Here is a 26194-nt window from a genome sequence, read left to right on the forward strand (position 1 = left end):
ATATATATATATATATATATATATATATATATATATATATATATATATATATATATATATATATATTAGGGATGCACCTAATCCACTATTTTGGATTCGGCCGAATCCCCGAATCCATCTTGGAAGATTCGGCTGAATACCGAACCGAATCCGAACCCTACTTTGCATATGCAAATTAGGGGCGGGAAAGGAAAAAGTGGAAAAAAATTGGTTTGCTTTCTTGTTTTGTAATACAAAGTCGCATGAAATCCCGCCCACCCCACAATTTGCATATGCAAATTAGGATTCGGATTCGGTTCGGCCAGGCACAAGGATTCGGCCGAATCCGAATCCTGCTGAAAAAGGCCGAATCTTGGCCGAAACCCGAACCGAATCCTGGATTCGGTGCATCCCTAATATATATATATATATATATATATATATATATATATATATATATATATATATATATATATATATATATATATATAAATAAAATATATATACTATTTACAGCATACTGAGGCGAAAGCAATATTACTCCATTGTTGTACAGGTATGGGACCTGTTATCCAGAATGCTTGGAACCTGGAGTTTTCCAGATAATGGATCTCTTTGTAATTTAGATCCTTATACCTTGTCTACTAGAAAATCATGTAAACATTAAATAAACCCAATAAACTGGTTTTGCTTTCAATAACTTATAATTATTTCTTAGTTTGGATCAGGTACAAGGTATGGTTTTAATATTACCAAAAAAAGCAAATCATTATTTGATTATAATGGAGTCTATGGGAGATGGCCTTTCTGGATAATGGGTTTCCGGATAATGGATCCCATACCTGTTTATCCCTTGTTCTTACGGATTGCAGCTAATGGAGTACCATGTAACTGTTACCACGTATAAGTTATGTCTAGAATGTGATATAAAAGGTAATGAACTGGTCTGTTGAAACTCTAATCCAAAAACTACTAATCACTTGTCAAAACATACAGACCGCAACATAAACAGCAGGGTCCTTTCCCTGCAATTTATGCTCAGATCAATGGACGTATCATGTTTCTTAGACAGAATCTGTTTCAAAGCAATGGTTAAAGCAGGACAGTACAACATAAACAAAAAAACTCACAATTCCTTATAGCATATATTTAATATGTAGGGTGTAAACTGGGATGATCAGGTATAGCATTCGTATCCTGCAGAATTAGCACATTTATCTAATTCATCCAAAGCATTGAATAAAACTATTTTACCATTAGATAGAACCCAAATCAGTGTTATTCAACCTTGATTTGATACCTTTTTTCCCCATCTTAGTCTGATATTACTTTTAGCCAGTTCCAGAGCAAACGTTATGATAATATTGCACAGAAGTTAAGTAAATAAATCAGAAATTATAAAACACGGGCAAATTTACTACATGTATGGGATCCGGTATCCAGACAGTCTCCCATAGACTCCATTTTATTCAAATAACTCACATTTTTAAAATTATTTCCTTTTTATATGTAATAATAAAACAATACCTTGTACATGATCCAAATTAAGATATTATTAATCCTAATTGTTATTAAAACCTGCTTAATGTTTACATAATTTTCTAGTAGAAATTATGGAAAATTCCTTATCTGGAAAACCCCAGGTTCCCGAGCATTCTGGATAACAGGTCCCATACCTGGACTATGCCTTTTACCAACTGGGATCCTGCACCCTGACCCAGAGTTCCCAACCCAATGGCCTAGACCAGTGTCATTGTGATTGCAAAGTGAAGAAATCCCTTGAAAGGTGAGATGAATTGAATAGTCTACATTTACTATGAAGAAAAATGTAATCAGTTACAGGTTTCCATGATGGTAATGTAATGTAAAATCAAAACTAAACATATAAATAAGAAAAGATGAATATCACTCACCCACAAGCACAATGTTTTTTGATAGGAAGATAAAATCCTGTTCCTTGCCATTCAGAGAAGGCTCAGGTGGCTTCTTTTTTGTGCTCACTTTTGGAGATGACAAAGCCATGGTGGATTCTTCACCAACAAAGTTATCCAAGTCTACAAATTCCAGTAATCCAGCGACTTCCCCAGAAAAGCGTCAATATTGTAGAGTTCCAGGTGGCAGTGTGTATCACATTGGGTGCAAGTGTGGCCGCTAGTAGAGGAGGCTATTTGTTTGTATTGTGTGCTTTCACAAAGTGCTCAGTACTGTCATCTGGAAGTTTACAACTCAGGAGGCTTCGAGGCACGTGCTGCACTACAAATGATTAGACTGAACCAGGACAGAGGTGTGTCCAGACTAAATCCAAAAGACCAAATTCTTCTCTCGCTGTCTCCAGATTACAGCAATCCAATTGCTGCCTCTTCCAATTTTCTCTTCTCGTCAGATCTTTATCTTCTTTCTAGCAAAGGGAAAAGTGCAATTCAGAAAAAGCATTCAGAGCGACACATTGTCCCAAATATTTTGGAATTCTTTGCACATTCGTTCGGAAGGGATTAGACATGTTAAACTAGAGAAAGATGAAAGGTTATATTTGCTTTGCCATAAGAAAGAAATTTTTACAGGGAACTATTATCACCAGGGTAGTTTAGAAAGTATTTTAACAGCTTTGGGCAGAGACACGCTGCTATTTCGGGAGATTAGTCATCCAGCAATAAGTCCCTTCTTCTTCGGAGAGATTAGTCTCCCCAACTGGGCGACTAATCTCCGGAAATAGCAGCGCGTCTCTGCCCTTACACTACATTTTACCAGGTTAACCTGGATCCATCTTTTTTTTTGAAAATCTACAACCACAGGTTTTACACTATAATTTACACTATATTGGTTTCTTCTACAATACGGGTATATTGAAAAATCCCTATATCCTATGTATTTTCCAGTAGCTAAGGTAATTTAAGACAAGCAGGTCTCTTGGGGAAACTGAGACTTGCAGCTGAAAGGGCAAATCACCTTCATTAGCAAAACTTTAATAACACATAAAAACCACAGAAATGTGTTCAAACTTTCATAATCTGCCAAATGTTGTAAAATGAATATGGTAATTATGTCCACAAAAATGGGATTGGTCAAAAATGTTTGGCGCTCTCTGCGCAGCAAATCTTTTTGTCCCTCTTTCTATTTCCAAAATATTGGGAGGTATGCATACTAAATGTTAACTTAAAGGTGAACCACCCCTTTAAGAAAATACTGATAACTTTCTTCGACGAATGTCCCTTCTTACTAATTGTACCCCAAGTCCAATTTTTCAACAGGTTTTGGAGAGGTCCCTTATCCCGAAAACCCCTGGTCCTAAGCATTCTGGATAACAGGTCCTATACCTGAAACTGTATTTTTGAACAAAGATTTGCAGATCTGCCGGTCAGTGAGAATATACCATAACACACTACAATATACCATACCTTTCTAAATGCTCTATTAAGCTGCTTACGGTACTCAGTTCTTATTATACTATAAAGAGAATAATACTGTGGCACTCTTGCATCACAAGGAACCAAATAAAGTGATTTATAATATTGCATACATATCCTCATAATTACTTACATTCACAGCTAATGGTTATGCATAGTTAGATAAAAAGAGAGAGGTTCATCCAGAATAATATGTGCCTCAATCACACTAAGAAAAAAATCCAATTAAGAGAAATCATTCTTACAAAATCAAGTAATAAGCACGGAATGGATATCTAGGTTTTATATTATGTACAAAAAAACTCTAGATATTATTTGTGTTTTATTTCCACTTTTAACATCAATAATTGTGTAACCATGTCAAGCCCCATCTAAAAAGAATATACAAGTAGAGGATCTGTTATCCAGAATGCTTGGTTTTCAAAATTGTAAACTCTATGGGCAGGGATTTCCTTCCTCTTGTCTCATGACATTACCTTTAATGTAAGTGTATTTTGTATTTAAACTGTATGTATTTATTATTGTATTGAACCATTTGTAGCACTATATAAATAAAAATATACATACATACATAAGGGATATTTCCATAATTTGGAGCAACATAACATAAGTCTGTTAAAATCATTCAATAAACTCAATAGGTCTGTGGTTCCCATAGTGTGCTGCACCTACAGGACATATGCAACTGACTTGCACCAAGTGAATTGAATTCAGCTTTATTGACAAAAGTGATTGCATTAGCAGAAAATGCTGCCAATCTCACACTATCAACCACTGTGGACTGAGTTAACACTAATCTGCCTCTGCATTGGTAAAAATGTGATGCTGTGGAAAGAACTGCATTGTGGGCAAAGAAGAAAGGCAATTTGTGTCTAAAACTGGTGCAAGGAGCCCACCCATTCAGGGTCGGATTACCTACTAGGTGCCCTGGGCACTTGCCGTCACCTGCACCTTGATCCATGCTCCTACCTTTGCTGACACACATAGATGAAGATGTCACATTAATTCACAAAGGGGAGGGGAGGGCCTTTCTCCCTGTCGGCCCAGGCCCACCCATCCAATTGGCCGCCCCCTGATGTAAGGGATATCGGCACATGATAAGACGTAATTAAAGTATTTGGGCTTACTCATCAAGCAGAATAAAGATAGAGATAGAGTTGCCACCAGTGTGGTTTTGAACTGGTAATCAAAACTTTCTGTCCGGTTTACAACATTGAGAAAACTGCATGGAAAGCCAGCTAGTTGCGTCTAAAGGTGGCCATACACAGGGAGATCGCCAAACAAGCGGATCTCTCCCCGATATGCCCACGTTGAGGTGGGCGATATCTGGCCGATCCGTTCGTGGGCCCTAGGGCCCAACGATCGGATCAAAATGGAGGTAATATGGGCAGTCTGATCGCTGGACCGCATCAACAGACAGTGCAGCCATGATCCGACGGGATTTTTTACCCTGCTGTGACCACAAACTGGGTGTGGTTTAAAATATTCACTGTACATTGCACAGCAGATTGTTTCTCACTTTTTGCTTCTTTTGAGGTGGGAACCAAGTGAATGGGGCCCCAAAAACAGTACCTTGGGCCCCATTTAGTCTTATTCTGGCTCTGCACCCATTGCTCTTGGTGCAAGTGCTCTGGCATGGGCACCAATATCCTTGCACTTGCATCTGGGGCAATAGAAAATGAGCTTTGTAGTTATAAACACAGCAGTTAAAATGTAAAAATGCTTTGTTAGAACCCAGGGCTATGGTGGGCATGACTTACTATGAGCTCTAATCTGTGCACTCCCAAATGTATTGTCTGCGTGGTATCATAATTTGCATGTGCTGCCTACAATTTTTTGCCTATTAACAGTAAGAATAAGTTGGCTGGCTGCTTTATGCTGTCTGTGGACTGGATGTGCAGCTGCAGGGGTCATTTATTTATCTTGAATATGGCTGTATAGGAGAAGCTACAATGCAAACCTGGGATAAATGCTTGGTTTACTTTATTGCTTAATTGTATCATTATGGATAATGGCATCATTCCAGAAATCCTATTTTTTAACGAGACTAAATAATGTCACCTGTACATACAGACTGATACAACGGATGGATCCTGCCATCAAGGTAGAGTATAACTACACATATTGTATTAATTCCAGTGAAACGTCCTTATTTTTTTTTATTATACATGATAGTCATTTCCGGTTTGTTAGGATGTGGCTGAATAAAGCAGTTCCAGCGACTTTACTGAAATCCGAATTACGCAGACGACCTTTGTCTGCAAGAAAAAAACATGCAATTAAAGTTTATGGAAGCGGGGCTGGGAGAAGCCTGCTGCATTCTTCCCTCTGAAGATGATTGGCAAAGTAAAAATGCATCAGTGAAGCTGAGCTGGTGGAATTGAAAGGTCTTTCATTTTCAAGGCGTTCTCCATTGTTAATTACATGTTAAGCCACATATATTTATGACAGCGTATTTTCCCAAGAGATTCCGTTTCTAGCTGAGCTGAAGTAATTAGCAAGGCATTTTATAGTTGCCAGCTATTTAATTGAAATATAAAGGATTTAATAATTTGTTTTAAAAAAATCTTGAATGCAGTGTTTTTCTGGTCACCCAAAGGCTGTGGCTTTTGATAGGCTGTGGTTGCTTGTGGTACCTATTGCATTTAAACCGTATCCTCACCCAGGTTAGGAATCAGCCGTATGAAATAAAATATCCTGCAAGCACAACCTGGCACTCCTGTTCTAGTTACTGTATCTAGTGATAGTATGATTCACACAACAGATATGAATTTAGAACAAGGATAACACAACTGCAAATCTCACCGCTTTAAAGGGAGCCCTACAAAATGTTGGTAATTGGGGCTTGTAATTCACCCATGATACATGTATTTATGTCCCTAAAGTGTTTAAAGGTTAAAAGCTAGAGAACCTACACAAAAAGAATTGTAGACTTGCAGGCACATTACTCAGTATTCCTTCCTACAAGAGGAAACAGAGACAAGCTGCTGCCTGTTCTGAAATAAATCCTCTAACCATACATGTTCCTGTGGGATTGCGCATTAATGACGTACCTGTGAAAATCTGCCAAGTTGGGCAAACTGATTTTTTTTCCTTTATCAGTATGTCATACTTTAAAGTATTACACCAACAGAAAAACATGTTCATTTTCATTCAATGTTAGCATTCTTTAGTAGACAGCTATCTGCAAAAAGGCCTGTTACTGGATTCCTGGCACTTTTCCATTTGATATGGATGACGATGACGATAACTCAACCGTCAGATTCCCTGTTTAGAATGAGTTAAATGAAACCTATACTATATTTCTATGCATGTTTTCCCTGTCTTTATTTAACATGATGTTTGAAAACAACTAGGGTCAGCCTTGACCCAGTAAGGTGGTGAGTCTCTCGATTAGTTTCACAATACTTCCCACAAGGCAGTATATACAGTTGTCCCGTTCTATGGAAACTTCAGGAACCGAGTCCTTGCCAGTTAAGTGCCGTTGTGCTAAAATAAGTAAGGTGCTTATAGATGCTATTAATTAAAGGCACTTGCAAGGCCGGAACTAGGGGTAGGGCCTAGGGCGCAAAGCTGGGTGGGTACCAGACATGTACCTTCTCTATTGTCTACCTACCCCTAGTCCGGTCCCCTCTCTCTCTTCCCCCACTGTCCGTTCTTTCCCCCACCTATAATAAACATGCTAGAATTCTGGCAGACGTCTGGAGCAGGTGAATTAGCAGGTGGAGGACCTCACCTTAACAAACACACTGACAGAACAGAAATTGACTGCTTTATCTTCCTTTGTTTGATTAATAAGAAGCCCTGACACCAAGCAGCTGCCTGTCAGGGATCAAAACTCCCATAATTCTTAGCTCATTAATATCCCTAGTTAGTATATATAGATAAAGCAAATACAAAAGTTAAAACACATTGCAGAAATGTTCTTCCACGTCTACCACATGACCCAACGCTAATAACCAAGTCAGTGTTTATAGTGTCCCAGGTATCAGTCTCAGTGCATATTCCTGGAGTAGTAACACAATAACATAGGTTTTATGATGCATATTGCATGAGAAAGACTGGGGTTTATTTTGCTGTTTTAGCTTGAGTACGCTAACGAGACTAAATGAAGACTGGTAATGTTAGCTTCAACAAGTTTATTACCTGCTATTATCATCGTCATACTTTCTGTAGTGCTGGTAAAAGATCTAGTGCTTTTTAAATGATATCCAAACACCCACGTCAGTCATTGTGCTATCAAATGAGAAGTCCATTCAAGCACAGCTAAAATCAGATCCCATAATGCTCTTGTTGGAATCAGAGCCAGGACCCTAGTTATAAAAGGCAGTATTGATAACCACTCTTCCACAGGGTCAGACTGGGCAGGCAGGAGACTTGGAAAAAAGGCGTGGGCCAACCAGGCCCACCCTCCCCTCCCTGCTCTGATCCTGACTTTTGGCACTCCTCCCGCCCTATCCTGATCGCAGCAGCAAGGCAAGAGGTACACATCTCACAGGAAGGGGTGAGGGAAAGTGTAGGCTTGCAGCAAGTTTAGGAACTGGGGTAGGGTTGCCACCTGGCCGGTAAAAATGATGGCTGATCCCAATGTTATTAATAGGGAAAAAAGATAAATATATAGGAAGGCCGGTATTTTTTTCCAGAAAAGGTGTCAACCCTAAACTTGGGTGGGTGCAGGCCCGGATCTGTGGCAAAGCCACAAAGGCCCGGGTCTAGGGTGGAAAGATTTTAAAAGCAACAAGCCGCTCAGCCTCATTCTGAGCAGCACTGGGGACACACAGCTCCCCAGTTCTCTGTCACATGTGTGCATGCACTGGGGGGGGGGGGTTGTGTGCGTGAAGGGAGGCATTGAGCATGTGATTCTTTTTTGCACAAACTCTGTTGTGCCTATTGACCCAACTGGCTGGGGAAACCCTAGCGGTATCCCAAGGCCGGAACTAGGGGTAGGGCACGCGCCTATGATGCAATAGTGTGGAGGCACTGGGCACATACAGGGTCGGACTGGGGGGGGTCCGGAGCCCACCGGAGCTGCTGCCTCAGGGGCCCCCTGCACACTGTGTTTTTGCCATGACCGGCTGGTTGTGGCAGGAAGAAAAGCAAGGTGCGGATCTGGGCTGGCGTGTTCCACTAGAGCCGGGTGCCCACCGGGTTTTTTCCAGGTGTCCCACCGGCCCAGTCCAACCCTGAGCACATACCTCTTCTGCCTACGCTCCCCTAGTTCAGGCCCTGCAGGATCGCAAATGTTGGCACTTTTAAGAGCAGCCTGGGCCCTCCGAGTCTTCCAACTGACGCTTGTCAGCGCATGCATGTGTGTGCTCATGCATAGGACAGGGCAGGGACGTGCACATACTGCCTTGGGTGCAGCACTGGTGGTAGCTCCTGGGTTCTCCAGCATCATTAGGCACAGAAGAGGCAGTACAAACTCAATGGTGCTCACTGCAACAATAAGGCAAGGAGTACGTTTGGACGGATGTACCTTTAATACATGGTATCAATACACACAACATTTGGGTCCACACTTTAAGTTTTAGGATGTCATAAAGGATAGTTACATAGTTACATAGTTAAATTGGGTTGGAAAAAGACAGTCCAAGTTCAACCCCTCCAAATGAAAACCCAGCATCCATACACACACCCCTCCCTACTTTTAATTAAATTCTATATACCCATACCTATACTAACTATAGAGCTTAGTATCAGAATAGCCTTGGATATTATGTCTGTCCAAAAAAATCATCCAAGCCATTCTTAAAGGCATTAACTGAATCAGCCATCACAACATCACCCGGCAGTGCATTCCACAACCTCACTGTCCTGACTGTGAAGAACCCCCTACGTTGCTTCAAATGAAAGTTCTTTTCTTCTAGTCTAAAGGGGTGGCCTCTGGTACGGTGATCCACTTTATGGGTAAAAAGGATGTCAATTAAAGTGCTACCTGGCTAAACATCTTTGACATCAATGCAGGAATTCCTTTTACTCTTACAAACCCCCGACCTAAAACTGTATCTGAACCTGAAATCTCAGTGGCTTTGCTGGCAATTACTGCAGCAGACAAATATATTTTTTCTCCCACAGAGATATCTGCTGCAATAATTGCCAGCAAAGCCACAAACTTATTTACACCTTTCTGTGGTTTTACAGTAAATGGATCCAGGTAGAGTGAATACAAACACTGCTTTTTATTCTCCATTAATTATTTGTTTTTAAGTTAACTCCTATATAAAAGGTGTTTTTTTAAATACCCACTGTTCTGCAAAACTTTGACTAGTGCCCCCTCTAAGCAACTTTTCAATTGTTTTTTATTAATTTTTTTTTTATAGTTTTTTGTCTTTTTCTTCTGCTTTCAAATGGGTGTCGCTGTCCCCTACTAAAAAAAAAATTCTATGTAAGGCTATAAATGTATTGTTATTGTTACTTTTTATTACCGATCCTTCTATTCAGGCCTCCTATTCATATTCCAGTCTCTTATTCAAATCAATGTATGGTTGCCAAGCTAATTTGGGCCCTAGTTACCAGATTGCTTAAAATGCAAATTGAAGAGTTCTGAATAAAAAGCTAAATAACTCAAAAAACTTCAGTAATATAACATTATAAAATAATAATAAAATCACTCTCTACATCATACTAAAAGTTGTCTCAAAGGTGAACAACCCCTTTAAGATCCCATATCTGTAACATTGTGTTTGAGATTTTGTTCTTTTTTGAAGCTTCGGCCTCACATCTGACTTGGCAGATATTTTACATTACAGGCCCCACTGATTATAAGAGGAAAAAAGCCATTTTCAGCTTCATAAAAATCTTCACGAGGCTCAAGAAAAGATTAAGAAGTCTTTTGCTTCGTTTTAGGGCTTCGGATTAGGAAAAGAGGTATCGTGGAAAATGAAATATATCCCTCATTTCCTACGTTTCATTTGATTCCAAGCAGAAAAGAAAAATGTTTTCACTGAAAGGAATGCAAGTTTAATTGCCTGGCACATACAAGAGAATGAGACACTCATGCCCAGGCAAGTTGTTTTGTGCTTCTTACAATTCCAGTACTAAGAATGCAATGAAAAGGCCCAAGCCTGAACCACAAAGTATGTCCCACACCTGGAGAGCTAATGGTGCATGTATTGCTGGAATGTTGTCTCAATGAAGCTTTCCCGAGCCAGACAACCACTGTATTCACAGAGAAATACTCAGATCTGCAGACTATTACATGGCAATTAGGAGCTCACTACTGTAATGTTGTGATGTTAATCATTGCTGTATCAGATATATATATATATATATATAACTCTCTAAATATTGGATTTTATAGCAAAAAAAAGCCATCTGTAAATAGTATAATAGAGAAACAAACAGGCAGCACTCCGGATAAAATAACTAAGGAATTTATTCCAACATGAGGTGGATCCACATCGCCTTACGCGTTTCGGGAAAGAGTTCCCTTCATCATCATAGGCTATGATTAGGGGCCTATGATTAAGGGAACTCTTTCCCGAAACGCGTAAGGCGATGTGGATTCACCTTATGTTGGAATAAATTCCTTGTTTATTTTATCCGGAGTGCTGCCTGTTTGTTTCTCTATTTTACCAAAGGCACAGCAGAGGCGTTGGTGGCTGAGCACCTGGTTTTGGAGTGGCATCAAGTGGGGGAGGAACACCTGCGAGGGGTGAGTTTAGAGCCGCTCTGTTTTCTCTGATCTGTTTTGACTGTAAATAGTATAGAAGCAAAAAGTAGAGGTTAGTTTAATTATATACAGAAATGGGCTCCTTTATCTGGAAACCCATTATCCATAAAGCTCCGAATTATGGCGTTCTCCCATAGACTCCATTTTCTACAAATAATCCAAATTTTCCTTTTTCTCTCTTATAAAAAAAACAGTACCATGTAATTGATCTAAACTAAGATATAATTAATCCTTATTGGAAGCAAAGCCAGCCTATTGGGTTTATTTAATTACGGAAAGATCCGTTATCAGGAAAACTCCAAGTCCTGAGCATTCTGTAGGACAGGTCCCCTTCCTTGTATAAGGATTTATCTATGTGCTTTTCATGGTAGGGAGCAGAGTCAGACAGCCTCTTGTGCAACTGAAAGCACTATGCCATGTAGCAGACTCAAAACTATTATTAGGTGCCCATTGGGTGCATAAAATAAAATTGTTTATCGAACATAAACTGAAATTCCGTTAATATTGGGGACAAATATATTCTGGCAAATTGATTCCTGCTTTCTTGACACCCTTGGTACTGGAATGACTTTATTGGGCCTCGCTATTACTCATTCTGTTGAGTTCAAGCCTGGTCTCTACACACTAACCTTCATATTACTCCTTGAACAGATAAAGAACTGTATACAATGTGCTCCTATACCCCCTGGTCACCTAATAGATAACGTATGCTCACACACAAACACATTGTTAACGAACAAAGCGAAGGCATGTGTCTGGTTTATTATTTCCTAAAATGTTCAGCTGGTCTCAAGTCATGTCTGATCTGACCATAGTTGCCAGTGTTATTCCACCTTCATCTGAACTTTTATTTTAGCTAACAAGCTTTTTTTTATTAGTTTGACAATAAGAGGTGACAAGGTGATATATGTTGTTATTCAATAACAATGTAATGACAATGCAATAAGGATAATATCACTGCGTAAATGAGCACCAGGTGTCTATCACCAACTCAAGACGAGTTTTATGACTGCATGAGAAATACTTAATCATCTCTATTATTAAGAAGAAAACACACATCATCCTTTTCTTTCATAACACAGGGACATAGTTTTACAAGTATTCATTAAGGAGGGTGACATTTTTTTACAGTATTTCTACTGACTTGATTGGTACTTTTACCTATACAGGTATAGGATCCCTTATCCTGAAACCCGATATCCAGAAAGCTCGGAATTACAGAATGGCTGTCTCCCATAGACTCCATTTTATCCAAATAATCCAAATTTTTAAAAATGATTTCCTTTTTTCTCTGTAATAATAAAACAGCAGCTTGTACTTTATCCCATCTAAGATATAATTAATCCTTATTGGAAGCAAAACCAGCCTATTGGGTTTATTTAATGTTTAAATGAATTTCTAGTAGACTTTAGGCATGAAGACCCAAATTACGGAAAGATCCATTATCCGGAAAACCCCAGGTCCCAAGCATTCTGGATAACAGGTCCCATACCTGTACTGATCAATACTTAGCTGACACACTGCAGATGACTTCCAACAAAATACACTTGTTATATTCTACCCACCATTCATTGGCTGGCCATGACTACGTATGATGTATCTTTGAACATTCCCTTTGTGTTTTTCCTAGTGTTAAATACACACAAAAACAAACTTTGATCCAGCTCTGTAGCCCATAACATCAAGCGGAGCTTTGCAGTCTTTGTTGTGGTCAGTTAGCGAGTGAAAACAAACATCTGATTGGTTGCTGTGGGTTAAAGAACCAGAATAAGCATGGCTTTCATTTGCACATAGCCCTGTCTCTTTCTGAGGTTAAGTTACTCTTTATGCAAGAATAGAGCCAGGGGGAGTTCTAAATATAAGTGACCCACAATAATGGTGAATCTCAAGTGAAAACACTTGGCCTTAGGCAATATCATCTGCATAGTTACCTGCAGCGGGATCTGACAATGCCTAAATGGCCTACATTCTTTTGATTCCATTTACTCTTGTTTTTATTGTAATGGAGAAATTCTTCCTGTTCATAATGTCTGTATTCAGCCTGTAGCAATCCTATTTATTTACGGAACACCTCCCTTGTAATAAAGATACTCATATGTACATGAGTAAGTTTTCAATAAATCTGTAACGACTGCAATTACAATTCCAGGCATACTTATATAGGTCAGTAAAAATGCCTTTGAAATACACCAAATATCACCACCTTAACACTATGCTATGTCCTGCTAATTTAATTATATTTACTATATATATATATATATATATATATATATATATATATATATATATATATATATATATATATATATATATATATATATATATATATATATATATATAAAGCTTTGTAAAAAATATATGGACATTTGTAGGAAAGTGTACATTTCTGGCAGAGTCACAAAAACAAGCCATGTTCATAAAGCGAGTGCCACTACTTTTTACTATACTTTTTACTCCAGATGTTTTTGCAACCTGAAATAAAGGCCAACTGAAAAGTTGCCTTTAACAGAACATTAAAAGTGAACTACCCCTTTAACAAGTGGCTCTGAAATAGGAGTACTCTTGTTTTATCAACAAGCCATACAAAAGACTTGTTTTCTAAACCCCATAACTGAAGTTGCTTTAAGTAATACATCCCAGTTGCCCCTTTTCACTGGTGCGCTTGTGGAGTAATCGGCTCCTACATATCAAATAAAGACACCTAGAACTATGCTGCACTGGCAAATAAGATGACCACTTCACTTTGTAGGCCATCTTTAGTACATGACGTGGGTGAGTTTCCAGTGGCAATTCATTTATTTAGCTGGATCATCCCAGTTGCATAACTCATGCCACCTTGACATTTCTGACTTTGCAGTTTGCAGGGAAACCCTTGCTTATTTGTGCAACATTTATGCGACACTTCCGCACAAATGATTAAAGCAAGGGTTTCCCTGCAAACTAAAGCTTTGTGTGCCGCCGGTATCTTTGTTCTATTGGATAACTAGGAGGTTGCCGAATCTTCCATTACTGAGCACCAGGCTGCAATTCGTAGGGATTGTTGAGGGTGTGCGTCTGCTCTAATTTGTTCCAGTGACCACATTGTCGCTTCCATTATTAATTTATTAATCGGCATCCTGGGGTACTAACGAAAATAATTTGTGTCCCACCTGCAACTACACCTTCTACAGTAGAGACAAGAAGCCAATCTGTGCTTGGCATGTCATATTAAGTCATTGAAGTCATCCATAAGACTGTAGCCTAAGGGCCCATTTAGTCTTTTCAATGGTTTCATTCTGTTATATTAGTAAATGTTGTCTGTGTGTCTGTCACATGCCCTCTCCAAGGGAAAATAGATGCCAGGTAGCATAGATTGATTGTACTGGGCCCTAAACTTTAAAGCTCTTGACAAGTCTTTCCCGCCTCCTAGTTACCATGTAGCATTCCAGAAGCCAATGCAAAAAGCACCGATCAATGAATTTTATAGTGAATAAATACCCCCTATTTTAAAATACAGGTATGGGATCCATTATACAGAAAGCTCTGAATTATGGAAAGGTCATCTCCCATTGACTCCATTCCAATCAAATAATTAACAATTTTAAAACATATTTCTTATACATAGGGGCATATTTATCAAGAGTCGAATTTCAAATTGAAAAACCTTCAAAAAGACCAACCGAAATTAAGTCAAAGTTTTTTTTTGGTGGAATAGGTCAGTTTTCGATCAAATAGATCCATATTCAGCCGAATTTGAATCATACGAATCGAAGGAATATCGCATTCGATTCAAAGTTTTTTCCAAAAAAAACTTCGATTTTTCAGAGTCCACCAATTGACTCCAAATAGGTTCTAGGAGGTCCCCCATAGACTAAAACAGCAATTCTTCAGGTTTTATATGGTGAATGGTCGAAGTCGATTCTTAAAGAGACAGTACATGACGAATTTTCGATTTTTTTTCAAATTTGGACCATTCCCTTGTCGAAGTACACAAAAAATAGCTCGAAATTCAAATTTTTTTCATTCGAAAATTCACCTCGACCTTTGATAAATCTGCCCCATATTGTAATAATAAAACAGTACCTTGTACGTGATTCAAACTAAGATATAATTAATCCTTATTGGAGGCAAAGCAATCCTGTTGGGTTTATTTAGTGTTTAAATAATGTTTTAGCAGACTTAAAATATAGAAATCCAAATTACAGTAGGACCCCCTATCTGGAAAACCCCAAAATCCCGTGCATTCTGCATAATAGGTCCCATACCTGTATAAGGATATTAGAAGTTACAGAGGCATTCCATTAACATAGAAAGACATGAAGCTGCAGGCTGATGACATCCATAAGCACTTATAGTTATAAGGATATATTTTTACAGCATATTAATGGATCTTGTATTATATATAAAATACAAGCAAAGCCCCATTCTGTTTTTTGAATTGGTATAATACTACATCTATATGTTGCATTATATTTTATATTCTACTCAGGCAAGCAAGCAGTTTGTTTGCTGTTAAAAAACTTATGATTCTGCCTTACAATTTCTGCTGGCTGATTAGTATTTAGCACAGGCACAGTGATATTCTAACCAGACTAAAGGAAACCTATGCTTCATTTTACTGATTCATTTATTTTATGCTCCTTTAAAATCCATTCCAATATCACACATAGGGGCAGAATTACTAAAGGCGAATTGTCGCCAGCAACCAATTCGCACACTTCGCACCGCTTCGCCAGGCACAAATTTGTTACCACTTTGCTAATTCTCTAAAATTCGAAGTTGCGTCCTGGTTGCCGAACGCTGGTGACTATTCAGTACCGATACTTCTTCTGTGCGAACATTTCATAGCGAAGATTCGCTAGCGTTCATTTATGCCTAGCGAAAAGTCGCTATTGAGCTTACGCTTAGGTCAATTAGGGTACATTAAAGTTGTATGGACATCTTTATTAGAGATGTTGATGCAAATGCTTGAAGTGGCCACTTTTTTTTTTTTTTTACAAATGTCCAAGGAACCTTGATAAAGACAAAGAAGATCATATAATGCCCTAGACATGAGCCCACTGTAAAATGAATGTTCCATGGCCCTCAAATGTCTGGGGGGAAATGGTAACCCAAAATAGTTTAAGTAAAGACTTTTGCAGGCTTAAAAAAAGGAAAAGTTGCCAGCATTTTTTCAACTTTAAAGGAGAACTAAAGCTTAAGTAAATTAGTGGCTAGAAATGTTGTACATTATGTTTTGGGCTTGTGTACCAGCCACAGGCAACCACAGCCCTTTAGCAGTAAAGATCTGTGTCTCCAAAGATGCCCCAGTAGCTCCCCATCTTCTTTTCTGCTGATTCACTGCACATACTCTGTGCTGCTGTCACTTACTCAGCTTATACAACATACAGTACACATAGTGTAATGTCACAATATAAGGCTGACCTCCTGTGACAGGTTTGAAGTCCTGGATCAATGCTGCTATTGAGATTGTGACATTTTAGGTTGGTGCAATAAGTTCAGTATGTAACATATGGCATTTTTAACCATATTCATTTTTAGGGGTTAGTTCTCCTTTAATGCATTTTCGGCAGACAGGAAATGATGTAAGTGACGTAAGATTAAGGAGGATCTAGATTAATTTTAGCATGGTCTGAGTTGGCGAAGTCAACTCTGGCGAAAGAGGTAACGTTCAGTAAAATCCGCACTTCAGTGAATTTGTGAATCAACAACCATTCGCATGAGCGAAAAGTCGCCTGGCGATAGAGTGCGAACGAACGCTAGCGACGCTCTCTTTCGCTAGCAAAATTGTCATCTGCGCCTGTCAGTGAATCGCCGATGTTCCAGCGGATGTGATTTCTGGTGAAAAGTCGCTAGCTTTAGCCACTTCACCCTTTAGTAAATCTGCTCCATAGTCTGCAGGTAGGATAATAAATGTACCTGGTCTGATCTTCTAGCATTCGAACATTTTGTATAGTTATATTCAGTAACTGAGATCAATGAATCATACATTTCCATTGATTATTATAAGTGCACAGTAACAGGCAAAGCTTTCTGCTGGTTAATATGGGTCACACACCTCTGTTTATGGGAATCCCTGATATTATCAGTGTGGCATAAAATTAATTCATATTTTCAAGATCTCAGAGTCTTTTCGAGCTTTGAAATGAGAGAACCTTGCTCCTTGTAATGTTGACTGGTAAGAGTACCCGCGCAGTAAAAGATTTATCAACCGAGGGGTCTAAAATAGATCAGTTTGACATGAAAATGGTGAAAACCATTGGTGAAGAAAAACCAATGCAGAACAACGAACCTTGTTAAGGTTGGAATGGATGGGAAGGGGATTGTGCTTCTTTGTACAAACAGCAACCAAAGACCGATCTGAATAGCTGAGGATGAATAGAAACAGCTCCGCAGCGGAGACTCTTTTGTACTTGAGTGAAGACTTGGCAAGCCTTTGAGTGCCACAGAAACTGTAAAAGATGAATTCTCCCTCAGTTCTGGGTCACCGGTCAGTCAGCAGGTTCCTCACATTAGCTGCACAGGCTGTTAGAGAAGGTTTTGAAAACTACTGCTATTATCCTACAAAATAGATCTTGCCTTATAAAGCATTAGAAAATAGATTGTTTTCCTTGAAAAGAAAGCTTACACTGCTCAACAAAACTTTTTCAGATTTACACAGGAAATTTACAAATTGAATTTATAGATATTTTTTTTTTTTTACGTCATTGCTCAGTTGCAAGTTGTGTTTCCATAAAACAGTTCTAACAAAACAAAGCCTATATCAGGGTTGCCAAAACATCACAAAGAATTTTACACTGAATGATTAATATATAAATGTGTGTGACCTTTTTCTCATGCTATCAATACGCACAGGCTGATAGGCTGAGCTGGTAGCCAATGTCTGCTTGTATATAGGAACTTTTAATATTTCCTATAATGCCATTATCTCAGGCTGACTGACTTCAACCTTCTTTATCAACTTCCTTTGTACACCTATTGTGTTATAAGCCCTTTGCAAAAAAGATAAAACCTAGCATTTGGGTGCACAACTAGATCAAATTGGCTTTATAGTATGGGTACCATATGGGTCATTTATGTTTCACCGGGGTGCATGCCCCTTAGTGCTCGTCTAACACTTTCACCCAAGTTGCACTCTGTTCTTAGCACCAAGCACATCATTAGGAGGAGCAGAAGTTAAGAACGGGGCCCTGCGTCAGCCTGTGCCTCCTGCTGCTCCCAACTTACACCTATGAATGATGCCTACATGCCTCCTCCACTTGCCACTCTTAAGGGGCTAGCCTAAGGTTTCTCTGTTCTACAATAGAGCTCAGAACACTACAGGCATTCTGCAAGTGCAGACATGGCGTGCAAAGAGTAAAGAATTGCAGATTGCGGCCTTTTTGGACTTTGCACAAAGCGTTCTGCAACATAAATGACCCCTTGTATCTTTTCAGATAAATATCATAAAGACCAGTATTAAGCTCAATTCAGCAGTGTGAATTTCAAGATGGGAAACAGCATCCTGTTCTTGAATTTCACTTTCTTCCTGTCATGTCCTTTGCTATAGAAAACTATTCAGCTGTGGTTACAATAGTGCTATTAATTACCTGAGACTTCTTTCAGCCAATAAAGTTGCACATGCTAAGCCACCCATAAAGTCAAGGCTATTACTCGGTGGAAAGCTGAGCCTGAAAGTAATTTATTGCAATAAATTAGTAGATAAGGATCTAACGGTTCTAAAAATACCCTGTTTGAATTGGTATAAGAACTAAATTCTCATTCTATTTATTTTTACAAATCAGCATTGTCTGATTATATGATGGGATAGATAATACTGGCATAGCCATTTTCATCCACCTCAGTGTCAAGCGGGGGGGGGGGAGGAAAAGGAGATAAATGGTCTTTAACAGCAGTCTGGTGGAAGATCGGTAGCACCATTTGGATAAGTTTGACTCCTATGGGGCAAAGGAATTCATAGAAGTTATTTTAGAAAGATAATATTCTCATTAAAAGTCTTCTATTTGTAACCATTACTTTGTGACTGGGTTGAGGGCCCACACTTTGAAAAAGACCCATGTATTAAGTGCAACTGTAGTTGTTATTCGCTAATTAAAGGTACTTACATCCAAAATACTTGCACTTTTAAATAAAGCACCAATGTGCCCCCACTACTCTGTCTGAATGAATCTCATGCAGTGCATCTATTGAGGCACAAAAACCTTGTAGCTATCACCACCTTGAAGTAGATGGTAGCTCCAGGGTTCCCACAGTGGCCTGCATCTATTGACAAAGCATGATTGTGCCTAAAGAACCAGGCACATATGGTGGTGACTGTCTGAAATTATGCCATCTCGACACCGAAGTGTGTCCAATGGATGACAAATGTCTGGCAATTTATGTCCTCGCGACTGCAATTAACCTGGAATAGAGGAGAAAAGCATTTTGGACAGAACCTTAGGAAGCTTTTTCAATTAATAACCTCAAATTGGAGGGTTTGGGTTGAAATTTGGCAAACCGTTGTGGGTTAGGGTTGGGTACATTTCAGACCAGAGAAGTACACTCCTACTCTGCTCCCAAAGATTCCTTGTCTTGGAACCCAAGGTGCACATACCAGTTATATACAGAGTGAGAAGACACAGGTATGGGTCAGGTAGGTTTCCTACAATGGCAACATTTTGTTGGGAGGGTCGACAGGGCCAGCAGAACACTGGGTAAAAACCCAGTGGCCAACCCAGACCTGCACCCGTCTGCTGCCTGCACTGCCCCCTGGAGGGGGGTTGCGGCTAGGGCAGGGGTCTCTGTGTCGGAAGCCCCAGTTGGTCTTAGACCCTCCTGTCCAACACGTTGCGGGTTAGGATCAGGTGTGGGTTAAGGTTTTGCAGGTTGAGTTTTTCCTGACCCACACATCACTATTTATTAGTGTATTCATCCAGGTCCTACACCATACCCCCAGATATACTCGAATCAAAATTGTTGTAGTACTTGAACAGGGTAATGAACCATATAAATGCAAAGGTTATAGGCCCAGACTGGAAGATCTTCTTAGAAATGAATTACTCCCACTTGTATTACCATATAATTATATTTGTATGCTAAGATCAACTGCAGTTCATAGAACAGATAGATATGTTTGTGAGCAAATCACCCGATTGAAAGAGACTTACTATCAATTTAATGGAAAAATACACAAGCCAATATGATGATGGGATCACTCTGGATCTGCTTGACTTCAGCCTGTTGTGACACATGAGCAGATGTTAAGCCAGTTTGGTCAATATGATCTGCTTACTTAGATTCGATTCATCAAAACTAATTGCTGATTGATTGCACTGGTACAAAGCATAGCTCTTTAATTCTGGGAGCCCTAGTATCTGTTTTTGTGAGATTTGGTTCATGGTTTCATCCGAGTGCTTTTTGTTTCTGAATGATGACATTTGTGTGTTAGAATTTCTTTGTTTTAAATAAACTCTTTCTGTTTCCCTTCTATAAACTGTGTTGACTTCAAAGATATTCTTCAATGTAGTAATATGCCAAAGAATAAATAAAGAGGGAATCTGGATTGTGGTTCTGAGAAAATGTGGCATTTTCTCATTGTATTCTTCCAGAGACACATGCATTCCATTCAGGGCATGTTCTGACAATCACAGCACGGAACACAGAAGAACGCTTAAGTGCCAAGAGTCACTGTGTCTGCAATATACTCCTACAAGGGAACATGCTATCAGATTTCCTATAGTTATTCTTAAGGCAATGGTAGCATATCCTACATGTGATTCTAGTCAGAAACATACCTTCTTCTGATTTAGGCTGTGTATTATGTATGGAATCCATTATCCAGAAACCAGTTATCCAGAAACGTCTAGCATTACAGGAAGGACATCTTCCATAGACTTTATATTAAGCAAATAATTCACATTTTTAAAAGAATATCCTTTATCCCTATAGGGCAGAGACACATGTTCAGATTCAGGGAAATTAGTCGGCCCGGAGACAAATCTCCTCTTCTTTGGGGCGACTAATCTCCCCGAACTGCCTCCCCCCCCGGCTAGAATGTAAATCGCCAGTGGATGGCACTCGGATCGATTCATTTTCCGAAGATGCAGAAACTTTGGGCGACTTCGGATAACCAATCGCTCCGAGTGGCATTTAGAATATACCTGAGTGTGCTAAAATGTTTTTCATCTCTATGTATTTTGACAAAGCCACCAAGACACTGTGTGTGTCTTCATAAATGTTCCCTATTCAGATTGCAGCAGTTGTTGCTTTTACTTTGTGTTTGGTGCTTTGTAAAACTTCAGAAAGAGTACAAGATCCTATATAACAGCAGGCTGGGTATAAAAGACTTTTCAGTCTGAGATGTAATAAGTACCTTTTATCAAGAGAACTTCAACTTCTCTCTCTTCCTGATTTGCATCAAGCTTTGCCATGTTTCTTACTTGTAGCGTAGCTAACACAATGATGTTTTAGTCTATATGTTAATAATGTAACATAATATAGATGTGTCTGCACACAGAATAGGCAGCAGAGAATTAACTGCCTCGTTCTTATTATCTCTCCGCCATATTCCCATGTCCTGAAACAGCTGCTACCCGCCCCATTCTGGATCATGTTGCTAAGGAACACCTACTTTGGCACACATTTCATGGCATTACCAAAAAAGGAACATTTTCTTTTATGTGAATGAAAACCAAGGCAATGTTCTTCATATAAAAAAATTGTGAGCAGCTTAAATTACAGAGTAAAGATCAGCCTAAAGTGAAAGTACCATCCTTATGTAGAAAGGTCCATCTTTATGTAGTTTAAAAACTAAAGCATTGCATGTGTATAGCAAGCCAAAGCCCCTGAGAGATAATAACAAACAGCGTACACCACATAAGTTGTGCTGCCAACACAGTACATGTACAGTCAAACCCCTGATTTTATGGAACCTAAAATAGGGTTATTTTCTGTAAAACAATAAATGCGGGAAAAATCACATTCACAGGGGAAAACAGGGGCTGTTCACCTTCCAAACATTTCTTTTCAGTTCAGTTGTTTCCAGATTGTTCACCAGAAATAAAGACTTTTTCCAGTTGCTCTCCGTGGTTTATGTTGAACCATTTTTCAAAATTGAAGTTAAAAATGTTCCTGTCTCTGGTGTTCCAATCTGGCAGCTCAATGATTCAGGTGCAGATTCTAAATTGTTACAATTTGCTACATTAGTTGATACATTTCTCAGCAGCATCTGTGGAGTATTAGCAACTATTGTATCAATTCTAACAGCTGCCTGTAATGAAACTCAAGGATTCTGCTCAGCAGGCCCAAATATAAGAAATGTATCAACTAAATGTATCAATTTAGAACAGTTCACATTGTCAGAGCTGCTTTAGAAAGGATTAAAAGTTGAGAAAACAAAATTTAAATTTCAATATTAGAAAAACTGTCACAAATAGAAAATAGAAAGTCATTTGAGAAAGTCTTTATTTCTGATGAGCTATCTGAAACCAACTGAACTGAAAAAAGAGTTGGAAGGTGGACAACCACTTTAAAGAAAAAGTGGCATATAGTAAAGAGGTTGTTTACTTTTGTTAAATTGTTCTTAGCAAGTTTTCAATTGGTCTTCGTTTTCTATAGTTTCCTGATCACAATGAAGACCAGTTGCAAATTGTCACAAAATATCACTGGTTACATCATACCAAAAGTTAATTTAACTGTGAACTACCCCATTAACAATATAGCAAACATGAACACATACAAATACAGATCTTACTTTATAGGAGCCTTCCAACTCTCACATTGAAAATTGCATTTATAAAAGCATATGAAGGAAGGACACAACTTTTGGAGCTAATTAAATGTAATTGTTTGTACAGACTACTGCCAAACTTATCTTTCTGTTAGTCTAATGTGCTTTGCTAGATATTTGTAAAGGAAGTCTTGGCTGGTATCTTAAATGTTTTTATAGCATGACATTGTTAGTAACTGTGGGCACAAATGGGAAAAATACACATTCTTCTTTCTACAGGAATCTCCAAAGTGCTAAAAACAAGCTGCATTTGTTTTCATGTAACCTGCCCAGAAAATGTCAGAAAATTAAAATACTGAGAAATGAAATCCAATTATAGGAGAAGCATATCATTTAGAGAGCAATGTGTGGGCAAAGACTAACGGCGTGTGAGGGTTTGGAAAGGACAAAGCATTTATTGATGAGAGTTTATCTTTACTTGGCCAGAGTTCTTTGTCCATACAATAAGGGCTGGCAGTAATGGCTGATTGTGAGACTTTCTGCAACTACACGCTCCTCTGCAACAAGGCACATGCCTGCAAAGGGCAACACATACAGCGCAAGGGCATATTTCTCACTAGTCACAAAATCTGTAAAAATTACGGTTCCCTGTCATTTTTAGTACAGTACACTGCAAATGATGCCTTTTTTTCAATTGTCTATGTAGATTCTCATTTATCCAGGTTATGATATGCAGTATCTTGTAGAATTAAGTCAAAGGCAACTGGACATTTGCTAGCGTTGGGCATTTTCGTTACTTCGCAAATTCATTAACGGACGCTGGCGTAACTTTGCTAGTGTTACTTCGCACCCTTATGCCTGGTGAATTTGCGCAACAGACGTAACTACGCAAATTCACTAACGCGCACATTGTTCGGAGCGCTACCTTTTACGCCAGACTTCCTTCGCCACCTCAGACCAGGAGAAGCGCAATAGAGTAGATAGGGATTGCTTCAAAAAAAGTTAGAAAATTTTCTAAGTCCCAAAAAACACTGGCGTTTTTTCTTTATTATGGGTGATAGGCTGAAAAAGATCGAAAAAAATTTTGGGCTCCCCTCCTTCCCCCCTACATTTCCTAACTCATGGCAACTTAGCTAGACAGTGGGCACATGTGTAGGGCAAAATAAAAATTGTATTTGATGTTTTGAAGGTTTCCCAGGCATTTGTAGTGCTGCTACGAATACTTCCATTGAAATTTGAATTTGGCGCCGTATGCAAATTAACCATCACTAGCGTAACTTCGCTTTGCTTGGTGAAACAACGCTAGCGCAACTTCGCAACCTTACGATACCCCTGAGCGCAACTTTGGATTTTAGTGAATTTGCGCAACTACGATTCTTAGTGAATGTCCCACTTAGAGTTTTTCTTGAAAATGTTTCACCGCTTATCCGAGTGGCTTGTTCCGATCAACTGAAGGGGCATGATTATTATGCTGTGTAAAAAACAGTGGGCTAATACACCACACATTGCCATTTATTTTACACCGTTTTTTCAGCAAATTTCCGTTTTGCCCCTAATTGTCCAGTTGCCTTTGACTTAACTCTACTTGACACTTTTTTCAATTGCTTTCAGTTTTCTATTTTTTACTGTTTTTTTTTCATCATTAAAGTAAATTGTTTTCATTTCCCAAACCACACGCTTCCCAGTGGCAGCTCAGCTGCCAGACCTCTAAACTGTTACCATCTGATACATTATTTTATTTCAGGACTGTTAATGCCTTTATACCTCTGTACCTCAATACAAAGCTCATGTCCCTCCAGAAGCACAGTGGGCAACTTGTTTTTTTTCCTCTGCAGTGAGTTGTGCATAAAACCACTTACATGAAAGGTAAAATGTGTTCCTCGTACTTCTTTATAGTTCTGCTCAGTGTTGCTCAGTCCTTCCAGCCTTCCATTCAGACAGGGTCGGACTGAACCGATGGAACACCGGTATAAACCCGGTGGGTCCCAGGTTCTTGTGGGCCCTGCCGGCCCGGGTCCACACCCTGAGCTTCCTTTTCCTGCAGCCAGAGACCGTCCCAACACTGTGCGCTTGTGTGTTTACACACACACGCATATGCACGGCGCTGGGTGGCGCGCGCAGGGGGGGTCCAGCAGCGGCGGAGGGGAGTCTGCATTCAGAATCAGCACTGCACCTATTGATGCAGAGGGACCCTGAAGTTACCGCAACCTCCTGACCATGCAGAAGCTCCAGGTTTCCGTCAGCACCCTGTGTCAATTGGGTCACACACGTCATTCACGAACACCATAAATTACGCCACACAGACTTTGAAAATATTCAGATGCAATTGTGCTCAGTTTGAGATGAAGCACACGTGCCATTGGTTGTGTCAGATTCAATGAATCCACCGGGTCGGACTGGGCCATCGGGACACCGGGAAAAAACCCGGTGGGTCCCAGCCCAGACAGACTCCTCGTGCCTCTCCCTAACCTCCCCTCCTTGCCTGACCACCTTGCATCTTGCAGGAATAAAGGTTCGCTAATCCCAGAGTATCTTCAATTGCTCATGTGGCAGCAAACTCTATGTCAGCAAATTGGTTAAAAAAATATAAAAAAATACAGAAGATAGCGTCTGTGAACTCTGCTGTGCTACTTTGCATCTACTGGTCAGCTTTACAAACAAGGACACTTTTCTTTGTAATAGACCCTGTGGGGATGGGGGACCGATGGAGGGCAGTGGATGGGGGGCTTTTGTTTGTGGGGGCTTAGTTCTCCATTAATGGCTGGTGACTAGTGATGTGCAGGTTGGACCCACATATTGAACAGGCACAGGCCAGGCTATATCCCTCTGCAGCAGGTTGCAGGTCAGCCCGGTGACGTTGCAGGCGTGGTTCGTCTCGGCTTGGTTGGGTCGGCACAGTTAAATCATTTTTCAACCTGCTGTTAATTACTAGCAGTGGCCTATCTTAAAGAATTAATGTGACAATTTTGAGGACAAATTCATTTTTAACATTTATATAAGGATAGAAAGCAACTGAAAAGATCCTTATTTGTGGTACAGTGTTTAAAAGCAGGTGACCCCTTGAAATAAAACAAGTGTGAGAATGCTAGTATCTTATCAGGTTAATATGACTTTCATACAGCTGCAAAACATTTGTTTTATGTGTATCTAAATATATTTGCTTTATTGCATATCAGCAGTTAGACATCCCATTCCTTTCCAACCCCAGCAAATGTAGCAGAAACTGCAGTTTCACATTATACTCCCTGAATTCAAGAGGACATTTTAGAATCATCGTCATCATCATCATAATATCTATAGGGATTTTAACTTTTAACATTCATGAACATATCTTTCACATCTGCTTCCTATGATAGTTTACATGAGTTTATGTTAAAGGGAAATTGAACAATTAAAGCTTTAGTAGACAATAAATGCTTTGTGTGGCTTCTCTTGCTTGGGATTCTCATGTCT

At 39.4% G+C, this 26194-nt stretch overlaps 1 protein-coding gene across 6 annotated transcripts in view; it reads right to left on the reverse strand.

The window, feature by feature from the left end:
* LOC108696538 (1-phosphatidylinositol 4,5-bisphosphate phosphodiesterase eta-2-like) overlaps positions 1–26194 on the reverse strand; it is a 400157-nt gene that overhangs the window by 363846 nt on the left and 10117 nt on the right. For all 6 annotated transcript variants that reach the window (XM_041569340.1, XM_041569341.1, XM_041569343.1 and 3 more), the window contains exon 2: positions 1893–2377. In XM_041569340.1, the coding sequence (XP_041425274.1) occupies positions 1893–2001 (109 nt within the window). In that variant the 5' untranslated portion in view covers positions 2002–2377. The remainder of the gene's footprint in view (positions 1–1892; positions 2378–26194) is intronic.

The sequence above is a fragment of the Xenopus laevis genome, chromosome 7L (assembly GCF_017654675.1).
Source record: "Xenopus laevis strain J_2021 chromosome 7L, Xenopus_laevis_v10.1, whole genome shotgun sequence".
Classification (NCBI taxonomy): Eukaryota; Metazoa; Chordata; class Amphibia; order Anura; family Pipidae; genus Xenopus; species Xenopus laevis.